Below are 26,450 nucleotides of genomic sequence, written 5' to 3' on the forward strand. Positions count from 1 at the left end.
AAAGCCTGAGAAGTTTTAGATACTTCCTGGAGGCTTTATAAGTTTTAAAAAAATTTTTGTGTTGAATCATGCAGTGTGACATTTGTTTACTTAATGTTTAAGTGCCTGTTTTCTCCCAAGTATCTGTACTAAGTCCTAGGGGTGTAGGAAGGAATGGAACAGACAGGTTTCTTGTTTTTGTAGAGCTTATTGTCTGATGTGGGAGACAGACATCAAACAAACATAATATGACATTAAATAAACACAAATATATTATTAAAAAGAAGTGATGAAAGAAACGCGAGGTTACAGCTGCTTTTCCTCCTTTTTGTTCTGCATTATGAGCAAGTTTACTCGTTGAGGTTGTGATATGAAATTTGCCAGGTCATTTTGTAATGTAATCTGGTTAAATTCCTAAATGGAATTTTAAATACTAAAATCAAATACTTGAAACCTGTCCAATTGTCCTCATATTTTACTGTTACTTCTGTGGCTTTTTAAGCAGATTTAAGTAAATTGATGCTTTATTTTTCCAAGGGATAAACTTTTTTACTGAGTTTCTCTTCCTTTGAACTAGATGGATTAAAAGAACTAATGTAAGCTGTGTCAACTCTGTCTTCCTCTAAAAGGAACCATAGAAAAATACTGACGTGGTTATTATTTAACCTTACGTCTGATCTCCAGCTGGCAGTGGCTCCCAACAGTGTTATGCAGCATCTTCCTAGTCTGCTAAGAATACGGTGATCTGTAAACACATGACGTATCGTGATACAGAAGTAGAATGTTGCTATAAACACAATTCCCCCCACCCTTCTCCCTGGCCAAAAAGACACAGACTTACAGACACACACACACATATCCTTTTAATTGGGGTCTTTGAACAAGTGACCCTTCCCTACTCAGGCTCTGCAGTCAACCATCAGATTTTTTTTCTGCAGCCTGATACTAAATCAGCTGGTGGGGGGAGTGGGCCTCATAGCTGTGCGTTAAGGTGATGGCTTAACTTTAGCTGCAGGAGGAGGTAGCAGTTTTGAAAGGGAGCAGAATGAGGATCAAGTTCTTATTCTCATTATATTCTTAACGAAAAAGGTTTAGGTTAACCTAATTGTTGAATCTTACTAACACCCTAGGATAGGCAGTAAATTTAAATTTGCAGGAGTCAATTCTAAAGTGTGGGTAAGGCAGAAATAAAAAAATTACCCTTGAAAATGCCTGTGCCAGGCACATGTTGGAGATTTAACATCCTCCAGAAAGTAACAACATAGCCAATCTTTCTTCCAAGACAAGACTTGTCTTCACCCTTGCTAAGTGCTCCTTTTCTTTGAATTCTTGGGAAATAGAAAGCATAGGAATAAGAGCATGAGCTCTAGAGCTGGGTGGTCTGAATTCCAATTTTGGCTCTACCTTTTACTAGTTGAGACCGAAATGATGTAAGGTGCCAGCCATTAGTGTTACAGGCTGAGAGGGCAAGTTCAGAAGATCTTCATTTGCGTTGGTTTATTTCTGTATTTATTTCAGGAAATTAGGATTTGAAATATAAATTCACCTAAGTTAATGTTATTTTCCATTGTGAAAAACATTTCCTCTCTGCATATAGCTTTTATTTTGTTTATTCTTCCAATTGTTAGTGTTGACTTTTTCTTCTGATTTGTTTTTATAGCTTTTCTTCTCTAAAAGTTAATATAAAGATTAGCATAGTATCTCTATATACGCTGTTGTAAAAAATGACAGATTTAGGAAAAATTAACTTAAAAAACTATTGTAAATTAGCTTAGCTCTTAGGTATATCTTTTGTAATTAAAGCCTCTTGTATGTTGTATATTAAATATATAGAATTATATTTAATGATTCAAATATCTCTCCTCATAGTTAATCCTGAAAGAAGTTGACTCACTATTGTATGTCGACACTGATATCCTTTTTTTACGGCCCGTTGATGATATTTGGTGTTTACTAAAGAAATTTAATTCCACACAAATTGCTGCAATGGCACCAGAACACGAAGAGCCTCGAATAGGATGGTATAATCGCTTTGCCAGACATCCATACTACGGAAAAACTGGAGTAAACTCTGGAGTCATGTTGATGAACATGACTAGAATGAGAAGGAAGTATTTCAAGGTGAGTCACTGATACAGGTGGTTGGTTAACTTTTTCCTTTTTTCCCTCCAAACTGTTTGATTTTCAGTTTAGTTTTGTTTTATTAAAAAACTAGGTTGAACTATTCAGAATTTTTCCACTTATCTAGAATAGTTGAAGAGAAGTGTTCCTAGTATTCTGTTTATTAGAGCTTTGCAGTAGGTCAAACCACATGGTGTTACAATGAAGTAAGATAACAGTGCACTAATTAGTGAGCATTGTCTTCCTACATTGTTATTCCAGGCAGTAGTGGTGCAACCACAGAATACTTGAATCAGAAGTATGATGTGTCTTGGGGGAGAACACAGAGTTGTGGTTAAGAGCGTCAGACTTTGGAGCCTGTGGGCCTGGTTCAAACCCTGGATGTTACTTAGTAACTCTGGGGCCTTGGGTAAGATTTGGCAGTCTCTGGGCTTCAGTTTCCTCATCTGTGAAATGAGGGTGATGGATAACAGTACCTATGTCATAGAGCTTTTGTGAGGATTCAATGAGTTAGAACAGTGGCTAACACATAGTAAATGTTGCTGCTACTGGAAGTGAACTTAAAAAAAAAAAATCCCTGCATGTTTCTTGTCTCTCAAATTGTGGGGAAGAGGCAGGCTCAGTGCTCTGATTCTGAACACGAGTATGTTGTTCTGCTGACCAGTTCTACGTTGATGAGTTCTGTGTGCTGAGTTTTAAGTCATTGTGGTTTGTGGGCTCTGGAGTCAAACTGTTTGGCTCTCCATCTAGCTTTGACACCTGTGCACTGTTTAACCACTAGCCAGCTAACTTTTCAAATGTCAGTTCTCTCCACTGAAAAACAGAGATAATAAATGGACTTACTTAGGTTGTCAGTTTAAAAGAGATCCCTTTAAAGTGCTTAGTACAGAGCATGACACATAGTAAGTACTTAAATGTTAGCTGAGAACAGCGACTTGAGAAACGCCAATATAGACATGCTATTTATCCCTTTACATCCAGTTAGGACTAAATTAAACACTAAGGGATATTATGTCTTTTATGATATGAGTATATATGTATGTTTGCAGGCATATATATTTGTCAGATATTTTTCTGTGGCTTCTGGTGGACCAAAATTTACACCAGTATTTATGACTCCTTTCTACGTGTCTGATTTAAATCTCTGCCTCATTTAGAGTTGTTCCCCTTACCTTTTGTACAGGTAGCGGTGCTGTTTGTAGCCATCACCACCCATGTCCCAACATCTCAGTCTTAGGAGAGATCATTCCCATCACTCTTACCTTGCGTAGATCTAGTAAACCTAGTTTTTTTAGCCTTCCCATTTTCTGAAATCTTGATTTCATTTCAGTTTTGTCTCCCACAGTTGAATGCATTAATGAGGCCAGTGTAACCTGTGCTCTTGCTTAACAGTGAACATCTTTGTTCAATTACCCAATTTGTTAATATATCTTGTTTCAAAATTTCATGTACCATAAAGTTTTACTAAATAAAACAGATGTTGTAATGCCATCAGTTTTCTTCCTTTTCTTCGTGTTAGGCTATGCACAGTAATGTTATACCAGAAGATGGTGCTGTAAGATTATCTGCTAAGGAATAATGTGACTTCTCAGTAACTCTTCATTTGGAATTCACAGAATTATGAGAAGTTTAATGTTGCAAAGAACCGTAGAGATAATTTAGCGTAACACCATTATTTGATTTTTTAAAAATTTCAAAATCAAGCTATATCGTTCAAATCTATGATTATTTTTTACTTACCTTTTACTTATTTAAATGTCATTCTTAAATACATTAACAATTTCTCCCCTCTCCTCCTTTTGTCTGTGGCATGGTCTAAACCAGCTAGACATGTAGATATGGGAGTTGAAATAATTTCTAAAGTTTCAAACTTTTGTTTTCTTCTGTGCATTAATGACTTAATGAAGAAAACCATGAGTGGCATGACTGTGCATTAATTCAGTAGGTACAGTTTCCTTCACACCTACTGTCCCTGTGTTCCAGACAACCCTATTCTTGTCCAGTGGGAACAACACAGACTTGCTTTGTTTTCAAATATTATACTTATGATTACTGAGATATTTCTACAAAATTTATTATTTTTAATTCCTTTTCTCATATATCTTTCTTTGTTTTTCTGGATTGTTTTCCAGACTATATCTGTAGCAAACATTGCGTTGTTTTTTCCTACTAATTCTACAATTTCTGGCACAGATCTTAAATATTAGAGCTCTAGTGATATAACTGAATTACTAATAACTTTCCAAACTGTTTCATACAGATCCGTGAATGTTGCCCCATGGTTCTTATCACGTGAAAAGCTCTAAAACTACCTATGTAGAATAATGGCCGTGTTTTAAATTCTTAGTTTGCTTTGCTGTCACGCAGTCAGTCTCTACCATTTGTGACTGTTCAGTTCTGAGCTGATGTATTATACTTATATATATTAAAAATTAAAATAGTAAAAATTCTACTTTTTTGTTCTTTGTTTCTCATAATGCTTGATAGACAGTGATATAGCATGTGTTAAGCTATTGCTTTGTATTTTGTGTTGTGATTGTGTTTGCAGTGTCAAATTCCTATTAGGATATTTCTTAACCTTTTCTATTTATTAGAGAAAACCCAAAGAATATAAATAAGGCATCTTGAGAATCTTTTCCTTGTATGTTTACTGTACCCTGTTCATATCCTGCCATATGTTACTTTGTAAAGTAATTTTTGTCTATTTTCTGCACCTACTGAGGGCAGGGTGTATCTTTCATACAACTTCGTATTCAGAATATTTAGCATGGAGTCTGGCATAAAGTGGTGACTCAATAGATAATTAATGGCAGAGGACAGACGAAAGTTTTAGAAACCAGGCCATTGATGAATTACTGAAAAATATTGGAAAAGAGAACACCTTACTGTGAGGTGGACATGATGGTTGTGTTTACGTATTTGAAAGATGTAGGTGATGGAGGACTTTTATTGTCTTTTGTATATAGCTTATGAGAACGAAATATCAGTGAATATCTTACCAAAAGGGATAGAACTTTTCAGTGATTAGTGGAGTAACTAATCTTTGGAATTGATGAGTTCCCAGTTTCTAACATTGTTGGAGCATAGTATGAATAGCCACCTGTCAGTTTTATGTTTAGGTATAAGATAGGCTGATAATGATAATGGGTCCATCTATTTTCAGAAGCATACATAATTCTAAAAGTGAAACTAATTGATTTTAATATAACACATGTGCATTTTGGTAGTAGGTTTGCTAAAAATAGTAAATTAGAACTACATTTTTTTTTAAAGAAACTAAATCATGCTTATAAAGATATAAATAATTCAGAGGCCGGCCTGGTGATATAGCGGTTAGGTGCGTGCACGCTGCTTCGGTGACCTGGGGTTCGCAGGTTCGGATCCTGGGTGCGCAACCAGTGCACCACTTGTCAAGCCATGCTGTGGCAGCGTCCCATATAAAGTAGAGGAGGATGGGCACAGATGTTAGCCCAGGGCCAATCTTCCTCAGCAAAAAAAAGAGGATTGGCATCAGATGTTAGCTCAGGGCTAATCTTCCTCCCCCCCAAAAAAGGAAAGAAATTTAAATAATTCATTATATGTAGAATAAAAAGACATGTCCCCCCTTTACACACCACTCTCCCCAATTTCATTCCTTTGCCCAAATGATATTATAAACTTTGCTCTGTATTCTTCCGATCCTTTAAAAAAATGTATTTTGAAACAAACATGTACATTAGCACTTATATATAGGATCCTTGTATACATCTTCAGCTTGCTCTTTTCACTTTGTAAATATATAATTGACTGATTTTTATGTCCGTACACAAGGTCTATCACATTTTTAATGTGCATGATATTGTGGAGAATGGATGATTTGGTTTTATTGTTTGTGTTTACTGTGTATGAATATGTAGTTATATGGCTGAAAAATACCTCATATATTTTAATTTGTACTTTCCTGGCTATACTGCCAGTGTGGATGAAAATCTTTTCATATACTTTCTAGCCATTTCTCTTTCCTCCTTTGTGAATGGCTGTTCATTCATATCCTTTGACCATTTCTCTACTTGGTTGTTTTCTATTTCTTATTGACTTGAACTCCTTTTATAGATAATGCCTCTTTAATAAACTCATTTCTCACAGTTTTTCATTGGTTGTCTTGGACATTCTAGGTTATATCATCAGCACATAATACTAGTGTTAGTGCTTCTTGTCAAATATTTTTCTAGCAGGACTTTTCCTTTAAGTTGGAAAGGTTTTTCACCCCCTTTGACTTTTTTCTTAAGATGGCACTAGACCTTTAATTTTATCTTTCATTGATTTTTCTTTGAATAGATATATTTCTTTGAATAGATACTTATTCATAGCTGTTGAATGTGTTGCTGGTCTTTGTCCTTGTGCAATTCAGATTTCCCTTTTCAGATCCTAAGAACACTTACTTAACATGCTCAGTGACTTTTTTCAGAGTCATCCTTTCAATAAAATATTTTCTTATTTCCTTAATTAAAACTTGTTGCAGTCATTTTTCAAATTTTTTGGGGGGGAATTTCTGATATTTTATAATTACTGTGTTTACTGCATTCTGAGAAACTTCACACGAGGGTAATGCAATTATGGCAGGTCATATTTAATTTAAATATGTAGATTTTTTTTCAGGAATTCTGGCTTTTCTTTCTCTTTCTTGAAGGATAGATTGTTTATACCCCCACTGAGTTTATTATATATCCTAGAATAGCTTATAACAGTGTTTTTCAGACTATCTATGGAAAAGGATCAATGTTTTAAAAATTTATAATCTGTCGTAAGCCGATACTTGTGTAAAAATGGTGTAAGTTACTAGAAAAAATATTAGATTACATAGACAAAATTATTCTGTTAAATTGCTATAAAAGTTTCTAAATCTTACTCTTAATTTCTGTACTTAATCTTATAGAAGATATAAAAAATTCACTGATGGGCACACTGCACACTGCATTTTGAGGAATACTGGTTCAAGTCTGGAGAGTTTAAGAGTCAAGTAGGTCTAATGGGCTTAGTTATTCAGCCTTCTCACCCCAGATTCACACGATCCAGAGCTCTCTTCCAACTCTGTTGTTTCCTTAGGTATTTGACTTCGAGTTTTTAAAGAATGAGCTATGAGCAACTCCGTAGAGGTTGAAAAGGCACGTGACGAAATTCAGTATCTGTTTTTGATGTATCTATTTCAAGTGATCTCTTTGAGATGCCAATTATAAAAGATTAGCAAATCAGTTTAAGAATAATAGTGATCATGGTAGCAATAAGAATAGCTAACACTGAATATGTACCATGTGCTGGGTATATATATATTATTATTATATATTAATCCTCAACAACCCCATGATGTAGACATAGACATTGTGTCTAGACATATGGCATAGGTACTAAAACTATTTAAGATGAGGTGACAGTCATAGTACTGAGACTGTCACCTACTTTCTTTTTCCCTTTCTTTCCCAACGTTTATTAGTCTTATCACATCTACATGCACCTTCAGATATCTTTTGTTACTTTACTCACTCCAGCTGGACAGCCTTACTCACATCTAGGTTTACATTAGGGTCACTTGGTTTTGTAACAAAAATTTACCTTTCTCCTTGTCGCTCTGTAATGATTGCTAAGAGAAGATTGGGAACTGTCATTATGCTGCCATATTAAACCTGGAAGCCTGAGGATCTTTTTAATGTATTTACCAACAGAATGATATGACAACTGTACGACTACGGTGGGGAGATATACTTATGCCCTTGCTTAAAAAATACAAACTAAACATCACATGGGGTGATCAAGATCTGTTGAACATCATATTTTTTCATAATCCAGGTAATCATTTAAATTTCTTTTATTCTTTGCATTTGTAAAAAAAAAATCATAGATAATATTTAGTCAAAAATGAAGAAATGCATTTATTTGATTTTGGCTTATGTTAATGGTTATCACTGTTTAAGACAGCGTGCAGGCCTACCTTGTTTTATTGTGTTTTGCTTTATTGTGCTTCACAAATACTGCGTTTTTTATAAGACCCACCACCAGCAAAAAGCTTACAACTCGCTGAAGGCTCAGATGATGGTTAGCAATTTTTAGGAGTAAAGTAATTTTTAACTAATGTATGTACATCATTTTTTTAAACATAATGCTATTACACACTTAGTAGACTATAGTATAGTGTAAACATAACTTCCGTATGCACTGGGAAACCAAAAAATTTGTGACATGACACGCTTTATTGATATTCTTTTTATTACGTTGGTCTGGAACTGCACCTGCAATATCTCCAGGATATGCCTGTAAAACTTTTCTTGAATATTGGTTCAGTAGGAAGAGATCTAAAGGCCAGACATATTTCTCACTATTTTAAATCTTATCTTTTAAGAGCTGTATTTTTAAACTAAAGTTTTTGCAAATTGTGGACTCTGTGGAATTAGGATTATTTGCTTCATTGTTTTGTCTTTCTTCATATAGAAAGCCTTTTTGTCTTTCCGTGTCATTGGAATTATCGACCAGATCATTGTATTTATGGAAGCAATTGCCAAGAAGCAGAAGAGGAAGGAATCTTTATTCTTCATGGGAACAGAGGTGTTTACCATGATGATAAGCAACCAGCATTTAGAGCTATTTATGAAGCACTGAGAAATGTAAGCATTTGGTTTTTTGTTTTATGTTTTTAACTTTTTACGTGGAAACACTTCCAAGCTTATGGAGAATTTGCAAGAATAGTACAAAGAATTTCCATATCTTTTACTCAGGTTCATCAGTTACTAACATTTTACCCCATTTGCTTTATCGTTGGTTCTCTCTGTATATACGTTGTTTTTTTCTGAGCCATTTGAGTGTAAGTTGCATACATCATGCACTTATATCCCTAAAAATTTTGGTGTGTTTTCACTAAGAACAAGGACATTCTCTTATTAACCACAGTTCAGATGTCAAACTCAGGAAATTCCATATTGATACAATTCTTCAATCTACCATCCATGTATCTTTAGTCTACTTTGATCTAGAACAGTTTGTGAATCTTTCATCGACTTTCATAGCATCAACATTTTGGGAGAATAGAGCCCCTTCACCCCTTTTATTATTAGAATGTTCTTCTTATTGGCTTGTCTGATTTTCCATATGATTAGGTCCAGGCATGGCCTCCTGGTCGAATACTACATAAGTGACGTTGTGTCCTCAAGGTATCATAGTCACCTTTGTCTACCTCCCCCTCATTGGTGATGTTGATTTTGGTGACTCAGTCTAAGTGATGTTCAATTTCTCCACTGTATAGTTATTTTTCCCCTTATAAGCAGTCTGTGGGGGAAACTCTTTAAAATCATGTAAATACCCTGCTGCTCATCAAAATTTCCATACTAGATTTAGCATCTCTTGTTGGTTCTTGCTCAAACCAGTCATTACTATGGTAGTTGCAAATTGGTGATTGTCCAACTCTAGCACTCCTTCCACATACAGCTTTGGCACTCGGCATTCTACTGTAAGGAAGAGCCCTCCCTTTTTGCCCATTTATGGATCTATACATTATCAGTATGAACTCATCGATATGTATTTTTTTTTGATGATTTATAATGCATTATTCCTTTTTATTTATGTTGATGCTGAAGTTGTTCCAAATTTGCCCACTGGGAGCCCCTTTTGGCTACTTCTGGTGCCCATAGACATATTCCCATCTTTATTTTGAGTACCTCCTCATTATCTGTCACTACAAAATATTCCAGGCTCATCTTATGATACCTTCCCTACCCTGGCCCTGAAATCAGCTACCTGTCAAAGGAGCTCTGGTTCCTGTTAGTGCGCTCTGGGTGCTAGGCATGCATATTGCTACAAGAGTGTCTTCGCTTCTAAGCCCTTTCAGCGACAGAGCTAGAGATATAAACACATACCCAAAATCATGTGCTCACAGCGACACCTCCAGTTCTGCCCCGCGAGACTCTTCCTTGCCTTCTACTCTAGTTTCTGTTTTATCTCCTTTCTTACACAGTTAGAATTCTGGCTCCTAACATAAAACATTTCCCCATTTGCTTAATCCTACAGTACATTTAAAATAATTTCAGGGCCGGCTCCGTGGCTTAGCGGTTAAGTGCGTGCGCTCTGATGCTGGCGGCCCGGGTTCGGATCCCGGGCACGCCCCAAGGCACCACTTCTCCGTCCAACGCGAGGCCGAGTCCCACGTACAGCAACTAGAAGGATGTGAACCTACGACATACAACTATCTACTGGGGCTTTGGGGGGAAAAACATGAATAAATAAAATCTTTAAAAAAAAAAAAATAATAATAATTTCAAAAATGCTCCATTCATACCGTCGTCTCCACTCCCTTCATCGCACAAACCAACTACTAAAAAGTTCAGGATTTGTTTCCAGTCCTCCCTCTCCCCTCCCCGCCCCAGACCGGGGTGTGTGCTCACTGCTGTGTTCAGCAGTTACTTGGATTAATTCTTGTATTCTTCCTTTCAGTGTGGTTATTTTATTCATTTGAAATACAAGGGGGTTCATTTGTTTCAGTATGCTTTCAGTTTTAAGGTTGTTTTCTCCCATCCTTGTCGATTTAACTTTAATTTGATATGTGGAATATTAATATACTTCAAAAAGTGAAAACAATAGGAGAGTTTACTCAGAAGTCCATCACTCCTTCCCCATCCGCTCCACCCCAAAACCCCCCACCCCACAGGTTACCAGTTTCACTGTTTTATGGTTTTGTCCTTCCTGTATAGATGAGCAGATACATGTATGTTTTGTAATTCCCCGTTTCTTACTCAGAAGATAGCATACTGTTTATATCTATATGCTCTTTGCTTTTTTCACTTAAAATATTCTGGAAATTCATGCACTTATAAATATCTTCTTCATCCTTTTTTCTTTTCTTTTTTTTTTTTTATTTTACAGCTGTATATACTCTGTCTTGTGCATGTACCAGGGCTTATTCAACCAATTGCTTATGTTTGAACATTTTGGTAATTTCCATCATTTTGAATTATACGTAATGCAGCAGTGCATAGCCTTGCCAGATGTATATTTGTGTTGTAGGGATTATTGGATTGAAGATACTGCCTATTTCCCTACATAGAGATTATTTGCATTCCTGCCAACAATTTATGAGGAGGCCTGTTCCCCACAGCCTCATCAACGGATTGTATTATCAAGTTTTTAAAATTTTGCCATTTTGATGAGTGAGAAATGGAATCTTAGTTTAGTTTTAATTTGCATTTCTGAGTGAGGTGAACATCTTTTTCTATACTTAAGAGCCATTTTTATATCTTTATTTTGGGTGAATTTTCTTTTAAATCTTTCACTTATTCTTCTATAGGTTTTTAAAAATAATCTTATTGATACATATTTTATAAACCACAGAGTTCACCCCTCTAAAGTATATAATTCAGTGGTTTGTAGCATATTTACAGTTGTGACACCATCACCAGGAGGGAGTTTTGATCTTTACTTACCACTCCCCACCAACTGTTGCAAGTTCTTTGTATATTAGAGATATTAGTCCTTTATCTGTGATATCTGTGGTAAATATTTTCTCCCAATTTGACTTTGTTTATGGCATTTTTTTGCCGTTCAGAGTTGTTTTTTAAATTTTTGTGTAATCAAGTTTAGCAACCTCTTTTTTTCTTTTAAAAAGTCATAATTAGAAAGCCTTTTCCTACCTATACTCAGGTTGTAGAAAACTTCACTTATATACTGTTTCATTTATTATTTTTGGTCCTCTGCTCAATTTGGAATTTCCTATTTTGTATTGGGTGAGGAATGGATCCAATATGACCTTTCTCCAAATGACTATTTTGTTGTCTCAACACCATTTATTTAAAAGTCTGTTTTTAACCCAAAGATTTGAGACACTGACTTTAATCATATACTGAAGTTCCACTTGTGATTTCTGGATTTTCTGTTTTGTTCCGTTGGTCTGTCCATTTGTGTACTAATACCACACTATTTTAATTAGAAAGGCTTTGTGCTGTGTTTTAGTATCTGGTAGGGCTACTTGCTCCTCATAGCCTGTCCTTCTCACTGTTTTCCCAGCTGTCGTTTATTTATGTTTTCACAAATATCAGCTCGTTTAACTACATAAAAAACTTGTTGGTATTTTTATTGGGAGCATATCAGCATCACGTATTAACTTAGGGACTGCTGACATTTTGATGGTGTTGAGACATCTTAATCAAGAATAAGGGCTGTCTTTCCACTTGTGTATTTCAGGAATTTTTTTTTCTTTTTTAAATTAATTTTTTTTAAAATTTTTTGTTTATTGCAGTAACATTGGTTATAACATTGTATAAATTTCAGGTGTACATCATTATACTTCTATTTCTGCATAGATTACATCATGTTCACCACCCAAATACTAATTACAACCCATCACCACACACATGTGCCAAATTATCCCTTTTGCCCTCCTCCCTCCCCCATTCCCCTCTGGTAACCACCAATCCAATCTCTGTCTCTATGTGTTTGTTTGTTGTTGTTATTATCTACTACTTAATGAGTGAGATCATATGGTATTTGACCTTCTCCCTCTGACTTATTTCACTTTGCATAATACCTTCAATGTCCATCCATGTTGTCGCAAATGGCTGGATTTCATCATTTCTTATGGCTGAGTAGTATTCCATTGTGTATATATACCACATCTTCTTTATCCGTTCGTCCCTTGATGGGCACTTAGGTCGCTTCCAAGTCTTGGTTATTGTGAATAACGCTGCATTGAACACAGGGGTGCATGTATCTTTACGCATTGGTGTTTTCAAGTTCTTTGGATAAATACCCAGCAGTGGAATAGCTGGATCGTATGGTAGTTCTATCCTTGATTTTTTGAGGAATCTCCATACTGTTTTCCATAGTGGCTGCACCAGTTTGCACTCCCACCAGCAGTGTATGAGAGTTCCCTTCTCTCCACATCCTCTCCAACACATGTTGTTTCCTGTCTTGTTAATTATAGCCGTTCTGACGGGCATGAGGTGATATCTCATTGTAGTTTTGATTTGTATTTCCCTGATAGTTAATGATGTTGAACATCTTTTCATGTGGCTGTTGGCCCTCTGTATATCTTCTTTGGAGAAATGTCTGTTCAGGTCTTTTGCCTATTTTTTACTTGGGTTGTTAGTTTTTTGTTGTTGAGATGCATGAGTTCTTTATATATTTTGGAGATTAACCCCTTATCAGATGTATGGTTTGCAGATATCTTCTCCCAGTTGTTAGGTTGTTTTTTCGTTTTGTTGATGGTTTCCTTTGCTGTGCAGAAGCTTTTTAGTTTGATGTAGTCCCATTTGTTTGTTTTTTCTATTGTTTCTCTTGCCCGGTCAGACATGGTGCTTGAAAATATATTGCTAAGACCGATGTCAAAGAGCGTACTGCCTATGTTTTCTTCTAGAAGTTTCATAGTTTCAGGTCTTACATTCAAGTCTTTAATCCATTTGGAGTTAATTTTTGTGTATGGTGTAAGATAATGGTCTACTTTCATTTTTTTTCATGTGGCTGTCCAGTTTTCCCAACACCGTTTGTTGAAGAGACTTTCTTTTCTCCATTGTATGTTCTTGGCTCCTTTGTCGAAGATTAGCTGTCCATAGATGTGTGGGTAGGAATGTTTAATAGTCTTTTTCGTATTGATTTTGAACATATCTTAAGTTTATGCTTACGTATTTTATCTTCTTTGTTGCCTTTGTAAATGGGCTTTTCTCTTTTATGTATTTGCTTTGTATCGAGTTTGGGAAACAATTATACTGCCCCTCCCCAACCCCTGCCCCAGATACCTGTCCTTTTTTCCTTGTTCTTATAGTCCCCTTTTGTGTAATTAAGGTGGATGGATAGGAAGAGATGATTATACTTCACATACCTCTAGATTGATGCATGAACCAGGTCTCTGTGAATATGCTAGGGACCAAGACTTGGGGCAGATCCAGATGAGGGTTGGATTTATGATTTTGCTAAGTGAGCTACATTACTCACTGTCCATGCGGCCGATTCACTGATAGCTGGGCACAAGTATATGTGCCCACTCATCTTTCATGTCGATGTGCTTTCTGTTCTGCTAGACTGTGCCTATTCTTATGTGGCCGTTAAGACAAAACATAAGTAAACAGTAGGAGTGCTAGTTTGGTTTAAGTGTGGGGTCAGGAGAAATGCTGATGCTCCTGTTTGCTAGATTCTCATTATTTGCTAATGACTAAAAACCTCTGGTCTGGTATGGCCTCCTTAATAGCAGTGAGGGTGAGAATACTTAACTGTAATCCACTGTTGACAGAGACTGTACTAGAACTGTGAGAGAGTGTAACAATTTGCCTGGAAGGGCCAGGGAAGGCCTCATCGAAGAGGAGGCATTTGAAGTGGACCATGAAGAATGAATGAGTTTGCCAGATGAGCAGGGGCTATGTGGGCCAAGAACTGCTTGAGAAAAAGGCTCAGGGGTTGTGAAAAATCCCCAGAGAGGTCAGGCGTTGAGTGTTCACCGACATGGGGATGACGCGGTAAGGTGACGATCTGCAGGGATAAGGAATTGGAGTTTTCTCCTGGAAGTCGGTGTTTCTCAAATTTGGTGGTAGGCAAAGTGCTAACAGCATTGTTGGCTACAGTTTGAGTGTATTGTTTGCTTGAGTTTTTGCCCTATAAACTTGACAGATAAGGTTTCTGAATAATTAGTGTATCATGATAGAGCTACACTCACTGAAGAATTATAAAATTTAGTGTTAATGTTCATTTTAACGTGGCAGACTTTGTAAGCCTTCAGAAATCAATATCATATTTTAATAATGCTTTATCATGTGTTGTCAAAAGGTGATAAAAATGAAGAAAAGTACTTTTGGGGTTCTGAGACTTTGCAGAATAAAAAAGAAATGCTTTCCTGTAAAAATGTGATTTCTTTGTTTCCTTTGATCATTAAACAAATCCATTATTAAGGAATTAAATCTTACTAGTTTTCCTTGATCTTGTCTTTGATCTTTTATAAATATACACCTTTAAAAAGCTGAGTAATGGTTTTAAGCTGATTAATTACACTTGATTTTTAAAAAATAAATCTTATTTTTAAAATTTCAAATACTGATTTAATGATTTTTTGTGTTTGTTTTGAGTCTGTGTTAACTATAGCTATATCCATCCATTTTTCAACTTAATGAAGTTAATCAGTGTTTTATGGTGCTCTTGGTTAGTGTTTTTATCTTTTCTTATCTATAATTCAGTAAGAAATATAATTTTTAAAAGAATTGCATTCAGACAAGAGTATTTATGCAAGTTTCAGACAGAATCTTTGTCATAGCCATCGAATGCAGTGAACAAATATGAATTACAAAGGATGTGAACCATGTTTAAAATGTAAATGCATGGCCATGTCTGCCAGCAAATCAGTTTTTACAGTCCATACATACTTGTGAAATATTAGTTGTTGAGTGAATAAAAATATTATGGTTAAAAATTGCAAATTCAAAATGGCAACAAAACATTTTATTGCTCTATAAGGTGTTTTCTGCTTCATGTGTTTCATTCTGAATTATTATATTTCTTGGTATTTCTGTGTTAACTTTGACTTACTTCACACCCTGCTTATATTTGCATAAGTATCACTGCAAGAGAATCTCGAGTGTTTCCCTCCTGCACTTCCTTCTTGTATATAGTTGGCACTTAGCATTTGTTGGATTGAACTGCCTTATTTTTAAAACATGTTCTATTCTTTGAAAATGCCTCAAATTATCATCATAGCCTCACCGTTTATTTGCTGCCTTTCAACTGACAGTCTTATATAAAGCATGACCTTCGTAAAAGTTTGTGTACTGGGTACTGTGCCAGTGAAGAGGGAGTGATTAGCTGTGTGAGGAAAGGCTTCTCAGAGGAGCTGACATTTGAACGAAGCTGTAAGGATGAGGACCAGGCAGAGAAGGAAAGATAAAGACGAGTCAGGCACAGCATGCAATGGGAAGAGGCCTGCAGTCAGGGAAGGGCATGAGTGGTCTCTGGGAAAGGGAACACCTAGATGCTGGTTATGTACTGCACAGCTCTGCGGGCACTGCAGAGTAGGCCAGTGGCAGAATGCAGTGACTTCAGGTGTATTTATATAGGTGGAAATTTTGGTAATTTATCATCTTCTCCCTTAAAGGTCAAATTATGTAGGTTATATGATTGACTAGAAGAGCTCTAATTCATGAGCCACTGTTTTTATTTCAGGAAAATATTCATCAAAAGACTTTCCCGGTGAAGAAAAAAAATTTTTTTTAACCACAAACAGTGGGATTTAAATCACATGAAAATGAACGAACCGAATCTCAAGTACGGGAATTAACTTTTAAATGCCTTTGTAATGATTTCATTTTATTGTCATTGTACAGTAAGAAAAAGATCACAGTCCGGTCTCCCATTATTGCCCACCTCTCAGGCACATGTGTTTTGTACACATTGAAATATTACTTGACAGTGTCACTTGATAAAGTTGTAAACCTTGATGAAGGTTGCCTTCTTCAACGTGGATGCCACTTTTAACCCCTAGCAAATTTAGGCATATCTATAGACAGCACAGCACTTTTCCCAATTTCTCACTGTTAATTGAGCTTCATCTTTCAACAGGTCTTGAGAAACCGCCTTGGCACGGTTTCGTTTGCCTGTCTGCATAGGCAGTGCTGTGTGGTGGTGAAGCGCTTGGGCTTCTGGAGCCGGGCAGCGGAGTGGAATCCTGGCTTAGCCACTGACTAGCTTTGTGACTGTGGGGAAGTTCTCTTCCTGCCTTAGTTGCTTCATTGTACATGGGGATAGTTATATCACCTGTTTTGTCAAGTTGGTGTGAGGCTTAAATGCATTGATACATATAAAGATCTTAGAATGGTGCCTGGCATGGAGGAAGTCCCATTTTTTTAACCAGTCCAGCTTTCAGTAGTTTCTCCGAGGTACCCATGTGCTAGCTGTTATTATTTTCATTACATTCTTCCTAGTTAACCTTCCTCTCCTCTTTTTTTTTTTTTGGTCTTCAAAACAATTTTGGATATTTATCTTCAGTATATGTGATTTGGGTTTTAAAAATCACCCCAAGAGTGATGGTTTCATGCAGTTAATGCTCACGTTTTCTTGCTTAAGAGATCCCAAGGTTTAGGATCCTCTCTTTGCATCTCTACGCTGATAAAATCAATGTTATAAATTAGCATCTAAGTTCGTCCTGTTCTCCGTAGATTGGCGCGGAGTCCTAGATCCTCCAGACTCTAATTGTGATTGGAGTGGTGGCTTTGCTGTCCTCTCCCTCATTGTCATGTCCTGAACCTCAGGGAGAACCTCAGGTCAGGTGCAGCCCCCCGAGAGCTCAGGTTCGGAATTTCCTTTGGGATCTTGCATTTTTCGCTAACTTCAGACTTTCACATAAAATGTTCTATTTTCAAGCCCCATCCGTCTTTCTAATTGAAAGTATACCTACTTGCAAATACTACATCAAAAACTATACCTGGTTGAAAATACTAAGATCACAAGTTATTTCCACTTAGCCACTACTACAGTGTTTTCCAAAATGTATTCCTCGGGATATTTATATATATATATACATATATATTTTTTTTTTGTGAGGAGATCAGCCCTGAGCTAACATCCCCCAATCCTCCTCTTCTTTTGCTGAGGAAGACTGGCCCTGGGCTAACATCCGTGCCCATCTTCCTCCACTTTATATGGGACGCCGCCACAGCATGGCTTGCCAAGCAGTGCGTCGGTGCGTGCCCGGGATCCGAACCGGCGAACCCCAGGCCGCTGCAGTGGAGCGCGCGCACTTAACCGCTTGCGCCACCGGGCCGGACCCATATTAATATATTTTATGGTAAAAAAGGACTGATCAAAAAATTTTGGAATTAGTGGGCCAAAAACATTCAACAGATGTATTTTCTGTTTTGCTTTTTAGAGTTTTTCATGTGCCCATGTGAATCCCCACGAAGAGTGGGTGATATTTAGGGGTCCTGAGATGTTTTTATCCTTGGGATCCTTTTGTGCAGTGCGAGTTCTCTGGGATATGCTGTCGTTTCGCATTTCTCCCACTCCACGCCTCTCTCATTCCTTTCTGGTCCAGCCTCTACACTATTATCAGAGTGATTTTTGGCTTTCCTTGGTTTCTCTCAGATACCTTCAGAGCTTTTGGTCATCATCTCACACCAGTCAGTATCTGTGGGTCTTCTCTACCCTTGAACATGTTCTTGCCTTGGCTTGGAATGACCCACCTCCATTACCTCTTCTCTGAAAAGCTTTTCCGGATACCCGCAGTGATTTACCATGACTTTCTCCCTCCTCTAATGTGAAATCATAGTTCTGTTTAGTTCACTGAAAATGTTTGTTGAGCATAAACTTTTTGGGAGGCTTTAAATGGAGGTTGTCAATATTAAGTTGATTGAAGAAGTTGTTGGGAATATAAATTTTTATATATATCTTTGTCTTTTTATTTTCTTTCTCTAGTGTTCTTTTGAAGATGACGACATCCGTTCCTTATTAAAACCTTTAGAACTGGAGCTACAAAAGACAGTGCATACTTACTGTGGAAAAATTTATAAAATATTTGTCAAACAGCTAGCAAAAAGCATACGAGATCGTTTTGATAGACCACCAAAGGAGAGGTGATTCTTGGTGACCACTGAATCAAATGAATTAAAACAGCAAAGGATTGGAGGATATGTGTGAAGGAAAAGTCTTGGATGAAGTGTTCAGGAAGAAATTATTCATCTTCAGAATAATGTTTTTTCCCTGAAGAAGTTAAATGAGCAATATATTCCTGTAATGAAGAATAACTTAAAGTCTTGGACCCCAACAAGAAGACATTTTTGATCTCTGATGTTTTGTAATGTTATTTGCTATCATTCCAGTATTGATGAAAATATTATTGAATGGTTGTAGCCTACAGACTTCGGTTGACTCTTATTCTCAAGTGAGTAAGAACACTTGGAGGGGTGTATGGATGGAGAAAATGTACCTCATACACAGTAGAAACACTCAAACTGTGAGTATAGCAATAATTTTATGTCAGCACTAACCTCACTTTAAATGTGTGAGAAAAAAGTTGTTTACAGGAACAGAAAAAGTTCTGTTTCTAAAGAAATGTGATGTAACCGATGTGTAATTGACAATCTATGTGTGCCTTTATACATTTCATCTCTGTTTTAAAATATTTTTGTGACAATCATGTTTAAAACTATTTCTAGGTTATAAGTAAGCTGCACATTTAAAATTGAGCTGTACAAGAAAGAAGGAAAATGGTGAAAATTTTGGAGTTTTGGTCTCTATGTGTGTGTTTGTGAAATGTAGTATTTTCATTTGTGTATGCTAAACTGTCTTGCCAAAACTCAGATCTGAGATTGTTAAACAGATATTTTGGGAAATTTTTTATCACTTTAAATGAAAATTTTCAGCTTTACTGGGCATTCTGGAATCTGGTGAGATCCTAAATAGTATACTTATATGATAGTGGAAAATGTGATAGATCAAAATGCATAAGCTATATACTTCCTGTGAACAGCAATTTTAGTTACAATGGAGCAGAAAAAAATAGTCCATTTAAATGTCTTTTCTTCTACCTCAAAATGGCTTTGCAAAATATTTTTGAAGAAGCAAATGTGTAGAGCCTTCTTCCACGTTAGACAACATTCATGGATGATTTTAGTTAAGAAGGTTGTTACATCTGACTATAGGAAAAGTAGTTTTGATTGGTTAATGTGCATATCTTCCCTTTTTGAACATCACTTAAGACAGTTATTTTTTTTTAATCTTGAAGATAAGAAAAAATATTACTTCTCTTAGTGTTCTTGACCCCTGTCTAAAGTAGGTGTAAATTCTGAGTACTTAGCATGTACTGTGCTGGGCACATATCTCATTTTACCAAGTACTATATGGTTATCTTCTTTTTCTCTTTTAGATATTTTAATGCTTAAATAGAGAAGGGAAAATCATGAAGGAAAAATATCACTTATGTGAAAATAGTGGTGATTGGCTTATGAAGACACAGTGCCCTCTGTGGTGACATGGAATATACAGAAAGAGGTTGTCAGTACAGTTGTCCCCTGTCTTTTGTAGTTCAATCAGGGACAAATTGAAGGAGGAAGGTGTACGAGAGGCAAATTAGAAGTTGATAACCAGCTCAGTACCCTTAGAACAGCTGCACAGAGAGCACAATCTATACATCCTTGGCAGAATGCCATGGTGAATATAAAAACTTGTGACCTGTGTTGAAATTGAGTTTGCTGAGTAGGAAATGAGAATCGTAGAATTTGAAGTTTGGAGGGTGTATACAAGATCATTTCTAATGGTCCACAAATGAGACCATTGTGCGTATGGCTGTATTAGACTCTCGTGGGGAGCTTGTTGAGAATGGATTCCTGGGTTTCACCTTTGGGGACTCTGGTACACTGTGTCTAGGGTGGGGTCTGCAAACATTTTTTTTAATGAAGAAATTTTAAAATTACACAAATGTAGAGAGACTAGTACAATGGTGCTCATCATCCAGATCAAACACTTATCAATATCTTACCATATTTGCATCTTCTCTACCTTTTTTCTTCGCTGAAGTATCTTAAAGAAAATCCCAGACGTCATGTTATTTCACTGCTGTAAACACTTGGGTAACTACAGTGACATCATACCTCCTCCATATTAAATGAATATCCAGTCCTTAATCAAGTTTCCCTGATTGTCTCCAATGTTAGAATCAGGGTGCAAAAATAAGCCACGTTAGGTTTCTGTTTTTTTGTTGACAGGCCAGCGGTCACGTGTCCAGACAGGCAGCAGGGGACATGTGGGCGGGTGAGCATGAGTCAGGCAGGTAGGCAGGCAGCAAGCAGGGAGGATGCAGTTGGGGGCTGCCCGGTGAAGGGTGTGGCATCCCTCCAGCCACTGCCTGCTGGGGCCTCAATCTGTGGCTTAGAACTCAGCTTAGGACTCGGTGTCCACCACGCGAAAAGCTGGCCTGCCTGAGTCAGGCATTGATGAAGACTGAGGGCTGGCCTCCTTTTGTACTTGGATCTCCTTCAGTGCAAAAGTGGAAGTAGCGTCAGGAAGTTTGTGGATCCACTCCTCCACCTGAGGGAGAATGTGTGTTTCATGGCGTCCTCTGCCGAGATCCGATTACCACCTTCAAACTGCAGCGACTTGGTGAGGAGGTCAGCCCCATGGCTGTCAAGTCGGGGTGCATGGCTCAAAAGGTCCTTGGCTCTGTACTTGGGGTACTTGTGTGTCTTGAACTCTTCATTGGACAGGATGCCCGGCCACGTCTCCTCAGTTGGGGTTCCCAAGATGGCAGATGAAGTGCAGCTGTTCCTCCACTGTGGAGCCAGGGAAGAGGGGCCGGCCCATGACCATCTCATAGAAGATGCAGCCCACCCCCCACGTGTCAGTCTGGGTGGAGTAGTCCGTGGACCCAAGCAGGATGTCAGGGGGCCAGTATCACCGTGTCAGCACCCCGGTGGAGTAGGCCAGGGTTGAGCTCTCCTTTCATTGAGGAGCAGGTTCTGGGGCTTGAGGTCTCTGTGTAGCACCTTGTGCCCGTGGCAGCAGGCCGGGCCACAGAGCAGCTGGAACAGGAACAGTTTCACGTTGTGCATGTTGATGACGTTCCCACAGTCGTCCAAGTACTGCTTCAGGTCCTTGTCCACGTACTCAAAGACAAGGGGGAGAGACTTCTCCATGTGGATGACGTCGCGTAGAGTGACGATGTTGGCGTGTTTGAGGTCCTTGAGCAGGGACACTTCCCGGATGGCGGTGCAGGGTGCCCCCCGTCTGTGTTCCAGTCTCATCTCCTGGAGTGCCGCAAGGTTGTCTGTGAGCTTGCTTTTGCCTTTGTAGGCGGTGGCCTAGCGACCCTTGCTCAGCTGGTCCAGCTTGATGTAGGTCTCCAGTTTCCCAAAGCCAATCTCGGACTGGCTGACGTGCCGGAGTCGGCGGCCGAGGGGCTTGTCGCAGATGGGGCTATTGAGGGTCAGCTTCTCAAGGTCGCCCTCGGGCAGCCAGATGATGTCGGCTGGTAGTGACAGGCGCTTGTTGATGTCCGCCGTGGAAATCTTGGGTGGAGGATGGTTGCGCATGCACCCCCTCACTGGCAACTGCATCTCATCCGGGGACGTGGCTGGAGCCTGGTCACTTTGCCTGTCAGACCCCATCTTCAAGTCCTCATGTCCAGTCTCTGGTCCAGAGCAAGCTTCCCCAGGGGTGACACATGGGGGGGCCTCTCCAACGTCACTGCCACCACCACCACCACTCTCATCCAGGCCTTTCTGTTCAGGGGTACCATTGGTCTTGTCTACACCTCGGCCCCCTCGGAGTATCATTGACAGCTGCCCTTTGACCTTCTTCATCTGATCCATGGCGACTGGCGGCGGGGGTGGGGGGGGCCGCCCGAGCAACCTCAGCGCTGCAGGGCCGGCATGGCGGCACCTTGATTCTATTTTTAATAAGCACCTTAGATGAGTTTGATGTCAGCTAATTTGGGAACCACTGGAAATCATTTTGCCAACTTGAAGGTTGAAGTTAGGATTCCATAGTTCTTGGCACAGTTGGTGGATTATAAATGTGATTCTGAAATATTAGGGGAAGTGCGTGGAGTTATTGACAAGATATGAATTTGTTATTAGTATAAGTTCCTTAGATTTAATTTCCTCAGTGAACAGAGACACTCAGCCCCGTGGGCTCTACTCTGATTGATTGGGACTACGTGGAGTGTGGTCATAGTTTAATCCGGTTGGACTGTATACTGTGGTCTCACGTGTTGTGGCTTATTTACACTGTCACACACTCTACTTTGTGGATCGTTGGAAGGTTCTTCGTCTGGTTTATGCAGACCTGACCTAATTGGGCATTTTACCATAAATTGGGTTATGGTGAAAACTCTCCACTTAGGGACTATTTTTATCTAAAATTTAGGATATCACAGAAAGTCCATAACAATATTAAAATGAGTATTCTCAATTTATCTTTAGATAAGGTAGCTTTTCCCTTGAGAATACTCAAGAAATGCAGTTCTCAGCATTAATGAGGTTAAATTATAGAACAACTTAGAGAACGTATTGTATTTCTTTTTATAAAACAGTATATCTATGCAGTTTATATAAATTACATTATATATTCTTTGAGTCTATGTGTTAGAACAATTCTGACCTCAGAACTATCTCTGGGTTACAGTATTACCAAAGTGGAATGACTTTAAAATGTAGTCAAACTTTATTTGTGTGAAGTAGCCGTCTTAAAGGAACTTGGAAAACCTTTAGAAAATATGTATTGTGATTTATATTTTAAGAAGATACATACTATTTTTTTCCCCTATGAAGAAAAAATAGTTCATAATGTATAAAGTAACCCAGTTATCTTTGGACATTTTTGAGCCTGAAACAATATTACTGCTTACTCATTGCTCTTTGCCTCCAGTCAGATGTTATTGGTATAATGGAAGGAAAACCAGACTGTGAACTAGATCTGGATTCTCTTGGTTAGGGACGCCAGGCATATCATTTAACCTTCTCTGTGCCTTAGGTTTGTAAACAATCAGTATGCCCTTTCAACCTCATGAGACTCAGAAGTCATGAGTCATGAAGTTATGAGACCCAGAAGAGAGAATGGATTTGAAAGCATTCTGCATGGCTTATCTCAGCCCACACCAGCCTTACTGTTGAAGGTCTGTTTTGCCCTGTTGTCTCCTATGCGGCTCATTCTGCTTCCTTAGCCTGAATGTTTTCTGACATATATCATAGCTCCAGTATGAATTTGCTTATATTATGTAAGGAAGAGTTTTTAAGGAAGAGAAAGCAGAGAGGAGAAGAATGATGTAGACGAATGATCGAAAAAAGAAGGAAAAGAGAGGAAGTGAGGAAAGTGAGGAAAGAGGAGGGAGTGAGAGTGAGAATGGCAAAAGGCAGAGTAAGAGAAAAGATGGAACGAGAGTGGGAAAGTTGAGACACGGAGATGGAGAGAGATGATGCGGAAACAGTCGCCCCCGCCCTGTGCCGCTGTCTGGCTGCCCTCCTCTGTGTCGGTTCAGGAGGCCCTCCAAGGGCAAGGAGGGTGGTGGCCTTCACGGAGTGGGCAGCAGGGCTACCTTTGTTCGATTGTTGACACTAGAGTCGTTTCCGGGTCACTCTGCCCACTGCGCATTTAGTGCTAATGATTCAACATTATATTTTTCACTGGATCCCAGTTTGTGAGCTAAGACCTGTGAAAACACCATGACAAATATCCTCCTTTTTAATGTTGTCTGTTCAGTCATCCCACATGTTGGCTTATGTGAAGCTAACCACATAGAGTCACAGGGGAGGTTAGGGTTGGGGGATGGCTTCCTGAGGTCTGAGGGGGCCCGGGAATCTACTGCAGCAATTTCCCAGATGAGCTGGTAGGAGGCCAGGTTTGGGAATCACTGCCCGGCCCGAGTGGCAGCTTACACAGTACATCACATCTCTTGATTCCTCAGCATACTTTCAGCTGAACCCTTATGAATGGATTCAAGAGAACGGGAGATAGCAGAAATGCATTAAAGGGAAAAACCTTAAGAGAGAGTATTCGATGTCTTCTTTTTCAGAAGTTTATGTTGTAAGAAATACCTTAGTAGGAATCAGAATCTCTTTGAGGTATTTTAAGAAAGAACACTGATCTGTTGTTTTTCTTTTAAATAATTTTTGGTTCCTTAGAGTAAATAGAGAAGGAAAGTAGGGGGTGCAATATGTCAGGTGTGGGGCCAGTTATCCATTTATTAAATGTAATTTCAAGTGTCTTAAAACAACAGTTGCCTTATTGCATTTTAATATTTAATAAAAGTAGATTAAATAATGATTTGTACTGTAATAGTTATCCTTTTATACATTGCCAAAGCAACCCTTTTTTGCCTCTTAAAGTCTGGTAAAGTGTTCTGACGTTTGTTGTTTCTTAATTCATTGAACATGAAACTAGATTTTTAAAACTAAGTTATATAAACTTAAGTCTAAAAGGTGGTACAAGATTGTTTTTTTAAAACTAAAAATGAATATGATGTTAATTCAAATAACTAGTAATTACAGAATCATGAGAAGAACATGGAATAGCATATTGGACCAGGTGATTTAAAATTCAATACAAATCAATGTCAAGCTTACTTTTAAATGGAAAATATGTATTGTCACCTCATCTCTACCAATAATTCTAAATGTCTAATGAGCTTATTCTGCAATTTTCTCTAAACTCAGTTTTCAAACAAAGAGCCTTTGAAAAGATATGAAGAAAGAGAAATGAAAATTTCTCTCACTACTAATACTGTGAGCGCTATTTGGAGGGTCGGTGGTCAGATATTTTAATATCAAACTTTAGACCTGCTGTGGAACCTTTGATTATGTTTAGTTTTATGTACATTCTGAATTTATGAGCCTAGTCACACACATAACACCATAGCAACTCCTTGTAAAAGTTGAAGAGAACACAACAGTGTATATTCCATTTAAAAAGTAAATTGACTTTGACTATGATGGAAAATAGCTGTTTTCAACCTTTGTTTAAAATCTCTTCAGGGAATATTGGAATGTTGCACAAAAATAATTCAGGGCTTGTAGTGTAGTTGTAGAATATGTCATCCATTCAAAACTTAGCAGAACATACCTGCGTCTCATGCATTGTCATCAAAATTTGAGAGCTGGACCAGTGGTATTTGATGAATGCTGTAACAGAAGACCTATGGAGAAGATGGTGGTTTGCACCTGTTCCTAAAATCAGAAACTAGAAAAGGTTGCAGGTGTTTCAATTTTTCACAAGTGTTTTGCATAAGTATAGTAATATTTTGAGTAGTGATGGTTCTAAAGCTGCAGGAAGGCATCTTGGTCTACTGTGATATGTAGAGATTACTACCCTTAAACTGCTCTTTCTCTTAAAATGGGATATGGTTTTAGGATAATTTGGATATCTTCCTCCAAATATTTTGTGTATCTTGACATTTATTAAAGGAGAATATAACATTATAGATTCAGATGTAACCTGAGAATAATGGAAAGTTGCATTGTTCTGTTTTGGGGAGTTCACCTCATCTTTTTCTTGAGAAACTGTGTGTTGCTGTTACTAAATAAACATCTACTCAATAAATGTTTCATTTCTTCAAATGATGTGTCTGGATTATTCTAACAAGCAAAAACAGTTTTGGAATCTTTAGGGTTGGGATGCTTGATAACTAGGAGTCTAGGCAGAGGGCAGTTTCTAGATTGGCTAATTCAGCAGCTGAACAATGTCGTTAAGAACCTAGGTACCTTCTGTCTTTCCATTACCCTTCTCACCATATGAGCTTGGTCTCCCCACGTGGCCTCAAAGTGACAGCCAGCGTTCCAGGTCACAAATAACAACCAGAGGTAGAAACATACGTCTTTTTTATAAGAGGAAAGTTCCATGTTCACTTGCCCTCATAGCCATAGCAACGTCTGTGTCTA

At 38.1% G+C, this 26,450-nt stretch overlaps 1 protein-coding gene and 1 pseudogene across 2 annotated transcripts in view; one reads left to right on the forward strand and one right to left on the reverse strand.

The window, feature by feature from the left end:
• The window catches only part of GXYLT1 (glucoside xylosyltransferase 1), a 51,373-nt gene extending 25,244 nt beyond the window's left edge, over window positions 1–26,129 (forward strand). For both annotated transcript variants that reach the window (XM_087442557.1, XM_087442558.1), the window contains 4 exons: window positions 1,849–2,100; window positions 7,800–7,923; window positions 8,563–8,735; window positions 18,499–26,129. In XM_087442557.1, coding sequence (XP_087298683.1) covers window positions 1,849–2,100; window positions 7,800–7,923; window positions 8,563–8,735; window positions 18,499–18,660 — 711 coding nt within the window. In that variant the 3' untranslated portion in view covers window positions 18,661–26,129. The remainder of the gene's footprint in view (window positions 1–1,848; window positions 2,101–7,799; window positions 7,924–8,562; window positions 8,736–18,498) is intronic.
• Window positions 20,783–22,388, reverse strand: LOC101398772 (cyclin-dependent kinase 16 pseudogene; annotated as a pseudogene).
• Window positions 26,130–26,450: the final 321 nt, after the last annotated feature.

Source organism: Ceratotherium simum, chromosome 17 (assembly GCF_057802395.1).
Source record: "Ceratotherium simum simum isolate JZ-2026a chromosome 17, ASM5780239v1, whole genome shotgun sequence".
Lineage (NCBI taxonomy): Eukaryota > Metazoa > Chordata > Mammalia > Perissodactyla > Rhinocerotidae > Ceratotherium > Ceratotherium simum.